This window comes from Fringilla coelebs (genome assembly GCF_963513975.1).
Source record: "Fringilla coelebs genome assembly, chromosome: 4".
Classification (NCBI taxonomy): Eukaryota; Metazoa; Chordata; class Aves; order Passeriformes; family Fringillidae; genus Fringilla; species Fringilla coelebs.
In genome coordinates this window covers 48,875,150-48,892,515 of record NC_140032.1, presented here as the reverse complement: position 1 = coordinate 48,892,515, position 17,366 = coordinate 48,875,150, and the positions used below count along the sequence as shown (strand labels likewise).

The 17,366-nt window shown below is 37.8% G+C and overlaps 2 protein-coding genes across 2 annotated transcripts in view; both read right to left on the bottom strand.

Moving 5' to 3' along the window:
- Window positions 1–1,808: 1,808 nt before the first annotated feature.
- On the bottom strand, window positions 1,809–13,262 carry BDH2 (3-hydroxybutyrate dehydrogenase 2). The gene is made up of 10 exons (XM_084204726.1): window positions 13,229–13,262; window positions 11,744–11,824; window positions 10,162–10,240; window positions 8,147–8,243; window positions 7,514–7,622; window positions 6,288–6,348; window positions 5,510–5,623; window positions 4,927–4,985; window positions 4,128–4,220; window positions 1,809–2,885 (listed from the first exon to the last, which is right to left on the bottom strand). Exons 2-10 carry the CDS (start codon window positions 11,813–11,815, stop codon window positions 2,832–2,834), a joined length of 738 nt encoding a protein of 245 aa, XP_084060852.1. The 5' UTR covers window positions 11,816–11,824; window positions 13,229–13,262; the 3' UTR covers window positions 1,809–2,831.
- A 2,710-nt stretch (window positions 13,263–15,972) lies between these two features.
- Window positions 15,973–17,366, bottom strand: part of CENPE (centromere protein E) — a gene marked incomplete at both ends in the record, with an annotated part of 36,404 nt that continues 35,010 nt past the window's right edge. The window contains 2 exons of the mRNA XM_084204017.1: window positions 15,973–16,070; window positions 16,886–17,148. Coding sequence (XP_084060143.1) covers window positions 15,973–16,070; window positions 16,886–17,148 — 361 coding nt within the window. The remainder of the gene's footprint in view (window positions 16,071–16,885; window positions 17,149–17,366) is intronic.

The window sequence follows — 17,366 nt, the reverse complement described above, 5'->3', positions numbered from 1 at the left end:
GTCAGGTCGGTGAGGGTGATGGGACCAGTCCTGAGCCCATCCAAGGCTCTGGATACCCGTCAGGGCAACTCAGGAGGAAGATTTTTGTCTCTTTCGTAGCCAGTCCCCCGTGAGATTCACTGCATCCGCTACACACGAGAAAGGCTTTCTGTGCTGCCTTTCCAATGGCTGTGGGAAGATGCATGGGGAAGCTAGACACCATCCTTTAACCCAGACTATAGCACTGGATAAATGGAGATGAGGTTCAAGGTAAGGGCAAGGAGCTGCTGTGGATTCTGCTCTGGGTGCACACGGACAAAATGCACTGCGGCAGGCAGGAGAATTAAAAAAAAAACCAAACAACCCAACCAACCAATCCCCAAAACCACCCCAAAACAAGCACAACTTGCATATTTATGTTTTTCCCATCCCTGCATTTCAACTTCTTAAAGCAAGTTCATCCACCTCAGTTGTAAGTGCACATGAGGTAATGAGATGTTCTCTCAGACCTTCTCTTTTTCTCAACCCTAAATTTGCAAGTTGCACTCAGTCCATGTGAAAGCAGAGTCAAATGCCACATGTTGCTACTTTGCTTCTGGTATCATCACATAGAATTAAGCTGACTACAAATCCAAGAGAAAATGAAAGCATTTTTTGATGAGATTAAATTTTCCAGTAGGACTCTGAATCAGGGAAGTCTATTCCTCCTCCCCCACAAGAGAAAAGTTTGACCTAGAATCTGAAAAGTTAAAAAGCCTCTTTATGTTATCACTGGGGTGGATGGAAAACAAAGAGAATTACCCCGTTCTATTAAAATCAGACCAGGGAATTAGGTCACAAGAGCATTAAGAAGCATTTTCCTTTAATAATTCCTGCAAGTCTTCTGAAAAATCTCATGACAGTGGAACACATTTCAGAGTTGCAATTGTTAACACCTCCATGAAAAGCACTGCTAATAAGGCAAGAGGCAGCAAGCTCTGCTGATTTTTACTTCTCTGGTCCACCAGATTTTTGGCCTACCACTAAAAAAACGCTTTGTGCCTTTTAGTGCAATTTAAAGGCAAGTGGTACTTATTTTCTTGCACAAGTGCTTTGACAACAACAACAACAGCAGCCATTTTTGAGCAGCACCTCTATACTACAATCACTTCTAAGCTAATTTAGAAAGGTTAAGTAATGATGGTCAGTGTGCAGTAAGTATAATGAATTTTCTCTCAGATTCTTCATTATATTTTCAGATTACACAGTACATGTTCCCTGTGTTACTGCAGTGGGGAAATTTTCTCTTTTCAAGGTAAACATTCTGTACCTACTACAAAAGAAGGACTTTGGCCTACATATTCAACTCCAAAACCATTGAAATGGTGTCTTCCTAGCCTCAGTTTTTAATATTTGAATTTATGTCAGTGAGCATTTTTGGAGCCATTTTGCATAACTTTGGATTTGTGCCCCAGCTTGATCCTACTTGGCTGCCAGGGTCACTTGATCAAAATATTAGATTCTCTAAAATCCCATAAACAAACTACAAGGGTCAGAATGCTCCAACCATGATTAAAGGTAAACGTTAAGCCCATAATGAGCCCAATGAAGCCAACATTCACAATATTTTTCTCATTTGGAAAATCTACATTTACATACAATCAAGAAGCCAGATTTTTACTAGATGTATTTCATTATCTTTGAAATCAAGTAATTTATATTCATGCTTCAGCTGATATTGAAAAGTTTAAGCAATAATTTTATAAACACAGCAGTTGTTACAGAAACACACAGACAATATTGTACATTTTTCCTGTGCTTTGGTTACTGATGAATCATATTCACTAGCATTTAGTCCTTAATTCCTCCCTCACATATATATGAATATAATATATATGAAGATATGTATTAAATTACATAGAGTTTTATTTATGAACTAGATAAATGGAGCTATGTTAAAGGTAACCATGGCAGTCAGACCATGTAATTCATGTTGGTTTTAAGCAGTATGTCAGCAAAACAAATGCTTTGTGAAGTCAGGTTATTCATTGCCTTAGATCTCTGGGTCAGGACCTATGTTTTTTTCCAGAGTATGAAACTTGACAATAATAGGTTTCTATTTCATGAATCAAAGTTACCATGTGCTATCACAATAAAAACATCAGCACATACTCTTGTAGAAACAGTCCTTTGCAGAGGAATTTTGCCTGTGCTTTAGTGTGAGCTATATTGGTGCTCGAGGATAAGGCATAGAGCACCAAAATGTAGCACCTAGCAACAGATTTTACAGAATTTGTCCAATATTAGAACATCATTTTGGAGACAAGTATATTGGCTCTATTTAGAGTGGTAAAATCCACTCCTTTTGCTTTTGTGCTTAGAGTCAAGCATATTCATGAAAAAACCACCCATATATTTAAGAATACTCCTCTCACATATACCCCATCCATACCTCCTAGAGTATTGCCCTTGCATAGCGGTTTCTGTACATGAAAATCTAATTGTGAGTATTTAATTTCCAAATACCTTGTAAGATGAGAATAAAGATAATAGTTAATTCCTTTCACTCAGATTTTGCTTAAAACACAACTCAGATTTTGTAACTTGAATAATATTTTTGGCCTCCTGAAATCTTAAACATTAAACTGCTGTTCTTTCATGTTTTTGGAGCTGCCATAAAGTGAAGCCACATGAAGTATGTTTTACTCCCGTGTTTCTCTATTTAAGGAAAAGTTAATCAGTAAGATCAATGTAGAGATAGCAGCAAATTTGTTTGGAAAGACATCACATGCATGATCTCAATCTTTGCAAGAAACACCATCCTCATTTTTTTGCCCATCATAGTATGAACTTCCATTTGCAGGTAGAGTCAATCACAAGCTCCATCCTCCATCGATAATTAGTTCATTACCAGTCACATAGGCAGACTGAAATTACATAAAACAAACAATTATTTCAATTAATGTTTCATGGCTATTAATTACAGGGAAACACTTTCTTTAAATTACTTATTTTCTTTCTATACACTTTTTATACACTTTCTTTTTATACAGTTTTTTTTTGTTTTACAAAAATACCTAAGTAATATAATATCTAAATAGAAACAAACATAGAAATTGAAGCCTTTTATTTAATTCAAGGAAGTGCGGCAAAAGTATTACTAGAGACATTAAGATGAGAATGCATCCTGAGTGTACAAATTTAGAAAAGCTAAACTTTAGATATCTTACCTGCAGTAGCAAGTATCTCACACTGTGATGTTATTAGGTCTGTTCAGCTGAGCAGAATCTGACCAGGTCAGATAATCAGCCAATAATTATAATGGCACCCAACTAAAAACTTAGATTATGTGGATAGTGGGGTAAGCAACTCAGCTGTTGACATTCTTCCTTATGTCACTGCTGAAACATGCTAAATACATTGAAAAAATGGAATTCTGTTTACACACCATTGAAAACCCTGTGAGCAGACTGGAAAAAATTATTAGCATTATGGAAAAACTAAAACCAAGATGAAATTGAGAAACAGACTTCTGATAGATAGCAACGTTAATACTGAACTGAACTGAATTATTTTGACTGAAGTATTTTGACATGGACATTAGGACTGCTGGACATGTCCAGACAAATCCAGTCCAGTTTTTAGTCTCAGTGAATTTATAGCAGCTGAAATAACGTTGGTGTGTGCTCATTCGTGTTGGTGCTGTTTGCAGTGGTCATCAGGAGTCTGGTGTGTAACATCCACAGCAGGTCTGTTGTTTTCCTTATGCTGGGATGACAGATTCCCCCTGAGCATTAGCTAAAATCTCCAGCAGCTCTACTAATTCTACCTCCTTAAAACATGACCTAGCTATGGTGCAAGTTGGGTAAAGCTGACAAGCTCATTTTGTTCCCCATTCAGGATGACCTGAGGTCAGTCAATTTGCTCAGGTGACATGCAACCACCAGGCCATGGCACCAAATACATAATGCCTTGCAATCACTGTCAACATTCAGAATGCCTTTTGTATTTCAGGATGAACTCAGTAAAAGAACATAGTTGGGTTTTTATTTTTGTAATAATCCAGATCAAAGAGAATGGAAATTGCCCTGAAACAAACACCCTCTCTACTGTGAAGCAGCAAAGTAGCATGGGATTCTGTGACAAGACATTTTATTGTCTATACTTACTTCATCAGAGGCCAAGTACACAAAGAGATGGGCCACTTCTTCTGCAGTAGCCATCCTGCCAGTCTTCTGTCTGGCCAGAAAGTCCATCAGTGCCTAGATATGCAAGAGCATTTGGTACATCAAAAATAAAAACCCAATTATTTTTACCTACTGACATCTACAAAGCAATATTGGAAACAGGCTTCTAGTCATAACTTCTTTTAGGGCACTAAGTAGGGAATTAAAGTTGGAAAAACATAAAATCAACAGGGATGTGAATTTTGGGTTGAAAAAAATTAAGAGACTTTTTGAAAGCAGCTAAATCACTGATTCTAGACTAAAGGCAATACAAAATCCTTCCTTCCTTTGGTAGTAGATATTCCCATGTCCTTCAAATATGAACTTGCCATTATCTAATAAGGATGGTTAAGCATCCCAAATAATATGGAAATGCATAGGCCAAAATCCTCTGTCTGTACTGTTTTTGTACTTCCTTGTGGCTGATACATGCCACAATAGGAAATGTCCTCTGCTTTTGCACTGGTTACTGTAACCAACACTTGGAGTTGCTTCCATGGATGACAGCCCTTCTGCATTCACTAACCAATATTATCTTTCTGAGGCTTCAGTTCTGGTCTGGCTGTAAGGCTTCTGTCTCGAGTTCAAGCTGACCATACTTTCAAAGGAGTCAGCAATGTAAAGTTATCCACAGTACTCTGAAATTGAGGACATTCTTGAATATGGGCAGAAGTGCAGCTATATATTCTTTTTTAAAAGAGAGTTAAACGCATGTGACCAAGCTAATAAATTGCTTTCTCACCTGTTCTGGGTTAGGCCGGGCTTGGATTCTTTCCTGTAAAGATGGCGTGTCAACAGTTCCTAAGCAAAATTTTAAATTCAGTGTTAAAAATGAACTGCATCAGCAATCACAACAAAAGTTTATTTGTTGTATTTGTATGTCTTAACACCTACGTGTAACTTTGCAATATAATTCAGGAGAAAGACTGCAAAGCCACCAATAGAGCACAGAATTTTAAACTTCCATAGAAGGAAAGAGTTTTGAGAACTAGATTCAATACTTTTTGTATGGTTAAACAATGGTCAGACTGTTAGCTGCCTCTTTCCTGCCTCTAACTTCTGAGACTGCATCTTTGAAAAAAACCATTCAATTACTGCGTAATGTATGTATAAAGTGCAGATAGTAAGTTAATCAGACTAAACATCCAGTTTAACTACAGAATAACAACTTTCTTTATATTAAGCCTGTCAAGCATGCTCTGTTCTTGTAGACTGCTGGTAACTTCAGTTACCACTTGCAAGTCTATTCTTTGTTAAAAAAGTCAGACTCAATCTGGCCTTCTAGCATCTGCTCCTAGATCACAGGATAATGTAAGAACACTTACCAGGACATATGCAGTTGCACCTGATGCCTTGTTCAATGAAATCAGCAGCCACAGCCTTTGTTAGCCCAATAACTGCTGCCTTTGAAGTACTATAGACACACCTGTTCACAACTCCTAACAGAAGGTCCGTGTCAAGGCAGCACAGAAACATAGTTATAAAGGAAAAAAACAAAGAGCCAAGATTGTTCAGTATGCACCTGCTTCTGGACTCCAGCATTTCTTGTAGCAGCTGTAGCCTCTCCATAAGGGCAGTTAGCTGGAATGCCAACTGCCAGAATTCTACTCAGGTATACACCAGAGGAAAGCACACAATCTTTCAATAGTGTAAGCCTGGGGACTAGTCTAGAAAATGTAACAAGCAGCAAAGATTTAGAAACAGCAGAAATCCATCTGTTAGTCATGATCAGGCTTCTTTTGAAAGCATAGTTACAACACTTATGCAATTGTAATTTCTTCATTATATCTCTGAAGAACATATGTACCAAGACATCACTGGTAGTAATATCTTTTTAGTTAATACATACTGGTAAAAAGGATGCTACAAAACATTAAAAGAGCTAAGAGGTAAGGATCTTTGAGTTTCTACAATTTTCCATCTGTGTTCTTGCATTTATGTTTGAGTTGAATGCGTTCATTTTTTTTTTCCTAACTGATCCCTCCACAGGATTTAGAAATAGCTTTGACTTTAGAATGTCCTTTAAGTTCAAAGTTGCATAATATTTATATCATATATCCATAACCTAAAGATTTATATAAGGAATTCTAGCAAGCTACTGACCTTTGATGCTGGATGCCACAGAAGACATATTTATAATATTTCCAGATTTCTGTTTAAGCATCTACAAAGAGAGTACTTATGTCACTCAAATGCAGACTGTTTTGTCATCTGCAGCTTCAGCAAAACAGCCCACAGCAACTCACAGAACAGCCCTACATGCACTTGATACCCAGGGCACCAAAGCCCAGTTGGCATGGGTAGGTGCCATTGACTGAAGCAGTAAAGCAGAGTCTGAAATTCTCACTCATTCCCTGAGCCATGTCAGGATTGAAAACTATGCCAGGAAAGGATTTTTTCCTAGCTCGCCACCTCACAGTCATTGCCCCCTGTCACGACAGTAAGTTACACCACACAGACATCTACCCATACCATCTACCAATGCAGCAGCTCACTGATCCCACTCAAACTCTTCTTGTATTGGAGAAGACTAAAGCACAAAACTCTAGCATCTATGAATTGTAGCTAATTTTCTTTAAGTTATGACATTTTTAGGTATTCTAAAATCTGATATGCCTGAAGTTCTTAAAAAACCTCAAACTTTGAAAATTAAGTTCAGCTAAGAAAAAACCCACCCCCAAACAAACTAAAAACCAAACCAACCAAGCAGAAAGAATTGAAACAATACTGAAAAGAGTAGTTGTCATCCAGTCATGGTGACAGCTTTTGCATTTATGGGAATGCAAACACTTTATTCAGTCCACAAGGTTTTGTTGATCCAAATCTAGTGATTATGTAAAACCAAGAAGCCTCTTCAAGCTGCTACATTCATTGAGCTGTTGTGCTCTAATCAGCATGTTAGTATCAGCATCCCTGAATTTTTTCACAAGATAGTCTCCAGAGCTGTACAAAATTCATATTAATATAGATGATTAATAAATACTTTGTAGCAGTGGTATTGTGCAGCTGTATGCTGTAGTATAATTACATTAGCATTGTATTGCAATGACTCCATCATTGCTCTGCATAAAGTCTGAAGTATTTTAGCTAGTTTGCGTAGGCCAACTTCCCAAATAAATGTTCTCTACCATATCCTTTAGATAAATTGTCTACTTGAAATATTATGCAATGCAGAGATTGTTTTACAGTAGGGTCACTGTAATCTAAGGGCCCCCCTATCCAAAGTGGCACGCTTGTATTTTGTACATTGCCACAGTGGCAACAACTCTGATCTGTCACACTTTAAACAAGGCAGCAGAGATTAAAAGTCATGGGCAGCCAAGCCTTGCCTTGGGAAGGAATGTCTTGATCATCAGGTACATGCTGCGAACATTGAGGTTCATCGTGAAGTCCCAGTCTTGCTCCTCACACTCCAGAATGGTTCCATGATGAACAAATCTAGAATAAGTGCATGAAGTGGATTACTGTCTGTGGCTTACATTTCCGTGGCCCTTTTTCCACCACTGTTTTGTAGCAATTAACTTTTCCAACCTTTAATAGAGGGGAATAAGAGCTCCTTTGAAGAATGCAAGCAGCAGTGTATTTCTTCTGGTAAATATCAAGGATACAAAGCAGACTCAATACGTGCAACAAAATGATTGGCAATAGAAGAACAAAAAAAAACCCCAAAAAGCACTAGCAGACCGTCACACTTTGTTCACTGTTGTGCTAGAAGGACCAAAGACATTTGTACAGGGTACCCATAGAGTGAAGAAAACATAAGTTCCAGAGCTCTTCTATCTTGGCCTGGGTTATGTGGCTGTGCAAAAAAAGTTCAGTTTTGATGGAAACACGTGGAGGTTTCTATTAAGAGTATAAAATCCATTGAAACATAACAAATAAAATGCATTGAAGTAATAGAAAGTAGTTCTGGAGGACAGGGAAAGCTGGAAAATAGTAGTAGCAAAGAGATTTCTGGTTACCCTGCAATGTTACAGAGGACATCAATCTTTTCAATCTCCTTGGCCAGATTTTCTATCTGCTCCTTTTTGGTGACATCCAGAACCCGTATTTGAATGCCTAGAAAAAACACAGCATTTGTTTCAATGTATTTGATTGAGGATCAGGCTGAGTATTTTTCTGATGTGCTGAGGATAGCACTTAGGATTCAGTTCACTCAATGATTAAGTTAATGCAGCAGTTAATCTGGGACAGCATATCATGCTATTTAAAATTTCAGGAGAGAATTAAAAGAATTAACTGTTTTAATTGTTATACAGCATGACAAGCAGATGAGCTAGCTTAATTTACTATAAAAACATTCCAAATAAATTTGAATTCTACTATAGTCTCACACCGAAGAATTCTAAAACGTATATAATCATAATGAACTTTGATGCTCATTATCATAGAATAACACTTGAAACTAGTTACATGTGTCTTACAGTGCCATTATATCCCACATTCTCATGTGTAGCTGATGATATTATGAATCAGCTTTATATAATTTAATTAATAAGGAAAAACAATTTTGCATAAACTATTAAAATCATGAGGGCAGTCATACTGGAACAGGGTCCTGCAGAGGAAATTCCATCCTTAGAGATGTTCAGAACTTAATTAAACACAGCCCTGAGCAACCTGCTCTAACCAGTGCCGCTTTGAGCCCTAGATGGAACTACATGGCCTCCCAAAGTCTAACCCAGCAGATATGATTCCATGAAACACTGTAAAGCTGTCTGTGAAACATCTGAGTATTGTCAAAGGAGAATTTGATTTGAAATGGATAAAACCCTGGGTTTTTTTGAAATCAAAGCAACAAGCCCATGAGAAGGCTTTCTGTGTCTTAGTTAAATAATAGAGACACTTTTGAAGAGATTTGCCTATTCGATCAGGCTACAGGCTGGTGATTAACATCACATTGGAATTACTTCTCCTGGATAAAATTCAAAGACCTCAAAGTGCCAAGCCTTAATGAATTAGAGATTGACTAATCACATGTCTAAAGGATGGAAATGGAAAATCATATGTCTAAAGGCTCTGAGTATATGGAAAATTATTTCTTTCCTTGTGAGCATACTAGCAGAGGAAAAAAATGTAACATTTTCCCAAATACCCTCAGAAGGAACATGAAAAGCCCTCAAGTTCCCAAATAATTACAAAGGGATTGCTTGTTGTGAGCTCCAGTTGGCAGAGCCTGATATTCATGCAAAAAGATGTGCAAGCTGTGGTTTTGTGTATTTTACGGTCAGATTTTAGTAGGAATTCTTTAAATCCACTTTCTTCTCTGAAATCAAGTTAGAAGCATTGTCAGCTGTAAACTATATCCAAGTCTTATTTTTATTTCAATATTGAAAAGATACTTTTAAATGTAATGTCCCACTTGTGATTAGAAACACATTTGTGCAAACCTGCTTCTTGAATGAAGCATGTTCCTGTGGTGGCAGTACAAAAACAACCTTCAGGCCTGAACATTTGTACCAACAGAATAGGCCTATCTAGTGTTGCTAGAATTAAATTTCTGGAGACATATGGATTCTACAGCACAGTAAGCAATGCATTAAAAGGACAAGCCAAGTATGGACCATGGAAACACAAGACACTAGGTCTACCTTTTTGTGTAGTGGCATGTTCTCTTGATCAGAGAAAAAAGCACTCCATGCCTTCCAGAGTGATGCACCTGATAATTAGCCCAGTGAAACCAAAAGGTAACTGAAATGGGTGCTGTTCTAGCAAACATCAACTTCTTCTGTGACACAAGAAAATGAGTTATTCCACATGTCTGGAATAATACTCTGATATGCTGATGTTGCAGTATTTTACATGCCAAATCTCTATTCTTTCACACCACAGCATAAAGCAATGCAAACATCAAAACAACTAGTTTGGCTATTTTCTTTTTTTCCTTTTTCAAGCTTTCCTATCCTCAAAAGGTATCTCAGACAGCCTACACAAAACTTGCAAGAGCTGAACCAATGCCTGCTGTAGGGCCATTTACCTGGATATTTCCCCAGTTCTTGCAGTTTAGACTCATTGATGTCTGTAGCAATGACTTTGGCTCCTTCTTTAGCAAAAGCCTGGAGAACACAGAAGCAGTTTATATTTAGATATTCCAGGTCATACCAGAAATAAAATCTGTTTTCTTTTCAGGTGTTTTTGGCTTGAAATAGAAGCCAAGCCAAGCTGAAGGCAGCTGATCTCTCAGTTTTCATTCTGGGCATATCAGGGAGTTGCACACAACTATTTAACTTTGTGTGATAAGACAGATTTAAGATGTTTTCCCTAAAGGAAGGAATCCATAAATAAAGTATAAGAACAGTAACCAGACTGACATAATGGCTATTATTATTGCCCTTATTAGCTGCACTAGTAAACAACAGGGCTAGAATTGTCTGTATTGTTAAGATTTAAATCTAACTAATTTAAATCTATTGTTAGATTTAAATTTAAAGTTACGAAATTTGACAGATAAAGGCAGAAGTCATAAACCAGGATTTTTTAACAAAATCCTGTGTCTCCAAGTAATTGGAATAGAACAATATTAAAGCAGCATGATTTTTGATACTTAACCAGAGACATTGCTTTATTCTTGACAGACTCCTCAAAAGCCTCTTTCTTTTTATTGTGATTACTCATAAATCAACAGCTCATGAAGTAAAGTCTGTCAAAAGTATTCTGACATCTTGGACTCTAGCCCCCTATCTTCAAAATAGGTGTCCCAAGTGGAGCTTAAGAGGATAATGACATCAAACGTACTGGCTTTCCATGGCTGGTTGGGTATTTACAAAGTGAAACCATCAGGAGGACTACCTGTTCCTTGGACTGAGTGATTGATGTAAGAGCCAAGATCAGTAGTCTTCTGTGTTCTCAGCCACACTAATGAGAAACTAACCAGCTTGGCAAAAATGCTACAGGAGCTTTTCCTGAGCTGGTAATTACATTACAGAGATAACAAAATAACTCTACTGTTTTTTTTTACTTGCCATAGAAAAGGGAAGTAGCAGGAGAAGAACTGGTCAAAAGGAGTTATAAGCTAACTGGAAAGTTAATACATACCTTAAATTCTGTTTAACAGTAATCAAACAAAATTTGTAAAGGGTTTCTTACAGTTGCTCCTTGTGAACAATGCGCTAGTATCATGTAAACTTGGTTATGTCAGTCATGAATATAGGTAAGATACCTTGGCTTTACTGTTGGGGATCCTCTCAGTATCCAGCCTTAGACCAGGAAATATTCCCTCTATCATCTTTATTTTCTCCCAGAACAAAGCAACAGAGATGCTGAATAAAAGGTACAGGCAGTACCAACCATATATTGTTAGAAAAGCAGATGCAGCTGTCCTCAAATCTTGTTCTTATCCTTGTCTAACATCTCCACTCAGAGTTGAATTTCATAAATTGAAACAGCACAAAGCCTGCATGATACAGCATAGTGGCTACATTATTCCCTGATTTTTTTCACTGGGTAGTTCTGGCCTCATTTATGGTTTATTAATTCAAGAACTGGTTTGGTGCAGGTATCATTGGACAAGCTAGAATGAGAGACCTTACCCAGGCCCAGCAGAACATTTTCCAACTTACAATAGCAGCTGCTCGGCCAATGCCCTGTGCTGCTGCAGACAACAGGATGATCTTCCCATCCAGCCGCCCCATGGTGCTCACCTGCACAGGATGGCACAGAAATTTAACAAAGATAACCAACACCACCACCAGGAATCAGATGCAGATACATTCCCAAAACTAGGCACGATCCAGGGTGCACCTCTGCCATCACAATTGTCCTGTCTGAGTGCTGTGCGACCCTCAGTTTTCCAGGGTTCTGAAAAGCAGGGCTGCCCAATCTTTTTCTTTTTTTTCAGTTGTACATAAAGGGTCTCAAGAAGTCAAAAGGCATTTGAGCTCAGAAGTTAAGCTTCATTATAACAGAAATTGGATTTTATTTTTTCTTAAACAGGCAAAACACAAAAACAAAACAAAACAACCAACCCCCCCCCCCAAAAAAAAAAAAAAGCAGCAGTACAATAATTCGTAATCTAGTGTTTCCACTATCCATGGTGTTCTCAGAAAGCAGGTCTGTCTTCTGTTTCTCTACAAACTTTTCAATGTCCTAGACTGCAATGCATTCCACACAATGCCCTGGCCTTGGTGTCTGCCCTCAGCTGTCGTAGGAATCTCCCAGCACAGCAGGCTCCCAGCCCCAGTGAAGCAGAAAAGTGTGGGGAAATGAAGCCCCAAGTCTTGCCACTTGTTCCCTGGTTCTAAGGGAACACTGTGTGTCTGGGGCAGCAGGGAACCTCTAGGTGCTGCTACCTTCGTCTGGATGGAGCAGCCAAAAGGCAAAATACAGCCTGTTAAAGTGCTGTGTTACATTTAACAGAATACAGCATGCAAAAATGCAGGCAAACAAGTGAAAACAAATACCAAGTCTCAAAGAACTTCCTAAAAAGTGAGGTCTCTGTGTTCTAGTCACAGCATAGTATCTGGAATTTGTTAATTGGGTTCCTTATAAGCAAAACTCCTTGCATTCTCATAATCCTCCAAGCAACTTTGTCTATGTAGATGTGGGTGTAGAAAGGTTTCATAAGAACAAAGTCCTTAAATATACACATAAATCCAAGTACTTCACTGGGAAATTAAAAGAAAGGTGCCATAATCTTCCCTAAGTTAGCAACCAGCACTGTCCTCTAGAGATGCTCAAAGCCATGCTGTGACTCAGATTACTGAGTCAAACTTACTATCCTACTTTTTGAATAAATTATTCTTGTCTCTTATTTTGATCAGAAATTCTGTTTTGTTAGATGTTTTTCCTGACAAAAGTTGCAGGAAAACTGTTTTCCTGAAGGCTACAGATTCAACAAATTAGACTTCTGAAGCAACATAATGGAAAAATTCTTTTCTTTCCAAAAGCCACCTGGATCAGTTCAAGTACTTCCCCAAATCACCTTAACATGTGGGAAGCAAAATGCATTATAAATACATTTTTTAATCCAACAATCAGGTTTTATGAACATTTGCCATACTGACTCTATGAAGCATTTACAAATCAATATTAATATAGTGACTCACCAAGAGATCTCAAACAGCTTTGTTATATTTACTGACCCTTGTACAAAAGGAAGTTCTATGGTTTTTTTTTTCCCCCTGTGCTTGTTGGGATTTGTAGTCCAACTTTTAAGTTTCTCTAGAAAAACGTAACTTCCTGTTGAGAAATTGAGATGCTGCCATCTAGTGAAACTCCGGATTTTAAAAAAGTGTGATTTTTCTCCTGCACACGAAAGGACACAAAAGTACCACCAGCATTAGCTGATTCTTATAATTGGAATTCAAGAGATCAGAAGGATTCCCACCAAAAGGCCACAAACCTGTTTTTCCAAGCAATGTCCTTTTGCAATATAAACTATCAAATTCCAAACCAGGACAAAATTTATGTGACTTTTTTTCTTGTTGTTAAACTGGAAATTTACAAATGTATCTTTTGTTTCTAGTGGTTTAACTTGCATATGTTAAAGCAGAATTAATATAATTAGACTGAAAAATTCTAGGACAAACTAATTTAGCTATAAGCTCACACTAGACTTAAAGCTACCTGATAGTATTATTAAGGAATTTGGTGTCCTGCCTAAACATCAATTAGTTCCCAGAAAACCCACTTCTGTGGATAAACTGGGACACACACAAAATTTCAGTTTATCCTGACTTTCTGCTAAACTATGATAGCTTTTGAGGCTTTCTAAATCAGCTCCCCAGTAAACAAAACCTGTAATGACTTAATTTACTAAAAGCATTTATCCTTCTGCCCCTAAGCTTTTGCCACCTGAATTCAGCCGCCTGTTGCAATAAGTTTCTGCTTTTTTTTAGTTCAATCACCAAAAAAATCACCAAACCCAGTTGTTCCAAGCAAGTAATAATTAACAAAAAAACCACCAATGGAAATTGTATATAGAAGAGGTAGATATATATATATACCTTCTTTCCCAATTCTGCAAGAAAAAAAAAATCAGTCTAATTCATTTATTAGAGCACCAAAATGCTGGTAGCCAAGGGAAATCTTGTTCATCATAGTGGGAAATAAAAAAAGCAACAAAGCAAACAAAAAAAAATTCCAAAACCAACCCAGAAAACTTCCAACCAACCTCAAAAAAAAACCAAACCAAAACAAACCAAAACCCACCACAGACCCACCAGCACTTTGCATTTATCCCTGTCAGAACCTGTAGTCAGAAAGAAGACATTGCAGTCCCCAACTCTTGTAACAGTATTTAGAAATTGTATATTCTTGGCTCATTATGCCTTTAAAAGCTTCCCAAAACACATTCCAGGCCAGAGACTGAGATAAATCCTTGCAGCTTCTAAGTAGGTACAGTAGTTGGCAGTTTTCACCCATTCAAAGTAAATAGAAGGTCGGTTCTTGACTAAAGAAGTACCATCATCAGGTATATAATCCTTGTGTGACTCCCCCAGTTCCAGTCACTGCTGAATGCTCAGGAACATGTCAGTGTAGCCACCCGCTTGTCAGTTTGGGTGACCCAGACAGGACCTAGCATCACAGAGATTTATTCCTATAAAATACGGATGATGCTTTTTATGCAGGTGTCTTCCTTAGATATGACTTTCTCATCTCACAATGATGATTTCATCCTTAATAGAGTTGATCACAGGTTCTGAGCGCCCAATTCCTCTTTAGTTGGCAGTGGAGGGCAGGAAAGGGAGGAGGATCTATATTTTAAACGTAACCATTTTCTGATAGACACCAAGAATTAAATAAAGCTGACACCAGTGAACTTCTGCACAAGTAATTGCTGCAGAAGGTTATAGAGGATGGAGACAAGAAGAATAATAATGATGGAAGTGATGAAATCAGTATAAAAGGCAGTAATTTGGTAACATTTAGACACTGAATGTTATGGTCAGCATCCTTGGATCATAGCACAAGTGAACAGCAAAACCATTTTTACATATTTAACACAATTTTATTGTCAAGTTAAAATTTCTTATATAAAACATACAAAATGTAGGTCTCAACACAGATAAGTAGGTTAATAAGAGAGTCCATCTTGCCCCAATGATCTGGTTTGTTTTCCCTTCACTAGAGAAGAGTGCAAAATCCATTGCTTACCGGTTAAAAATAATCCAATACACAACTTCAGACAGGCATATTGAAAAATGATGCAAGATTCAAAGTTACTCACAGTACCATAATTGGCTGAGCTGCAAAAACTTTTAAGGAGTTTAAGAGGAACCCTTGATTGTGTGCTCTACAAACACAAGATCAGTAACTTTGGTTGCAGTGTCCAAAGAAGTCAAGATTGTGGTGCAAATGCAGTTAAGTCAAGATTGTGGTGAAAATGCCATTTCTGTTGGCCTAAAGAAAGTATGGTATAAAAACCACACGCTAAGAAACAAAAAGAATATTTCTTGCCAAGTCAACAGCACTCTGAAGATAGAAACATCAGCACCCCAGAAAAGGGCTGTTTTAGGAAAAGTTTGAGACTGAGAAGTTTCACAGTAGATTAGTTTGTGATCCATTCTTTTTTCCTTTTTTTTCTTCAATACATTGGCGTCTCTTTGCCATCAGAAAAAGTGCATATCAAAACACCAAAGTAGAACATCAGCAGATTAGCATGCTGTGGGGTAACATCTGGTTTTCCATCTTTTTGTCCTCATATTTCAGATTTCCCAGTTGTGGGAAGCAGAAACTCCAAGACAGCAAAGATGGCAGAGGCTGATTGTTTTTAACCAGAAGCAATTTTCTTTTGTATATGCAGATCCTGGCTGTAGGCACTGTAAGGACAGCTTACAACAGAGCATCTTTACTGGGTGCTGCAATCAGGGGCTTTATCTCTGTCTGAAGTCCCAAACAAGTGCCTAAGATGTTGTTCTGTGGACTCTGTGCTCTCAGGTCGTGTATCTGTACAGAAGACAAGAACAATAAAGCCTTTCTCAGTTAGACAAGCAGCAGGAATACAGTGATTTAATCTTGATCAGTGTTTTGTATGTCAGCTATGAAAGCTTCCCTCTGAGGAGCTTTGTGTTATGAGAAAAGCTGTGCTGTTACCAAGTAGGCCATCACAAAACCAATAATTGAGTCATGTTCTTTCTGGAAGCCTGCTACTAATACCTCAAAAACTGGCTACTCTTCAATATGTCTGCTGGGGCCTTCTGAAAGCTGTGAGAAGCATGAGGGCAGAAGGTCACTAAAAGTCAGCAGGCCAGATATAAGAAATCTAAAGTGAGGCTGAGGAACAGAAGTTCTTATCAAAACAGCTATTATGGCACCTGGACCCAGGCAGAGGAGCAAATGCAACATCAAAGACTAAAGTCAACCATCTTGAAAAACTTCAGAAAAAAGCTAACCAGCAGTTAACTTCATATAGTTTTACTAGAAATCTGGGCTTAACCAATGTAAAGTTAAAAAGCAAAACATTCTAGAGCACCAGCTATCTAATAACAATATTTTGCTGATTCATTTCTAAAAGTCACTCATCAACACTTCCACTGCAGAAAAGGAAAAAAAGGTTTGTATATTCTTCAGCAGGTGAAGGATTCATTTTGGTATTTTGATTCTGTAGAGGATACAGAAACTTCACAGCTCAAATGGCCAGCTTTTCAACAGTCATATGACAAACCATTCAGGAAAACTTATCATGCAAGTTTCAGCTCTCAGGCCATCCCTTACATTTTGTATCTTCACATCTTATAGGACACCACCACTGTGTTACATACCTGTAAGCACACCCAAGCTGGAATTATCAAAGAAATTTGTTGGACAAGTCAGAGGCAGAGGTTTTGGTAGGTCCTGAGTCACTGTTTCCTGAGAAACAGTTTCCTTGCAGGGTGAAGGCATTTGCTCTTTAAAGAAATTTGACACTGCTTTCTTAGGAGACTTTGTTATTGTCTCTCGAGTAGTTTCTCTTGAGGATCGTTCTCTCCATTTTAGTGCTCTTTCTTTCCATTTCCTGAGTTCCTCTTTCAGTTGAAGTTCATCACTGCAAAGAAAAGAATCCCAGCATTCAATTAAGAAGAGTTTAAAGCAATTTCTTTAAGAAAAAATTCCTGAAGAACAGAGAGTTCCTGTATTTTCAGATGACATATGACAGACAAGACAGTACAATAGCTGTGTATCTTGGTTTCAGAAGACTTTTTAAACTGAAATTTCTTCTAATGTACAATTCAAGAGTATCTTTCATAATTTAAAAAGATTCAT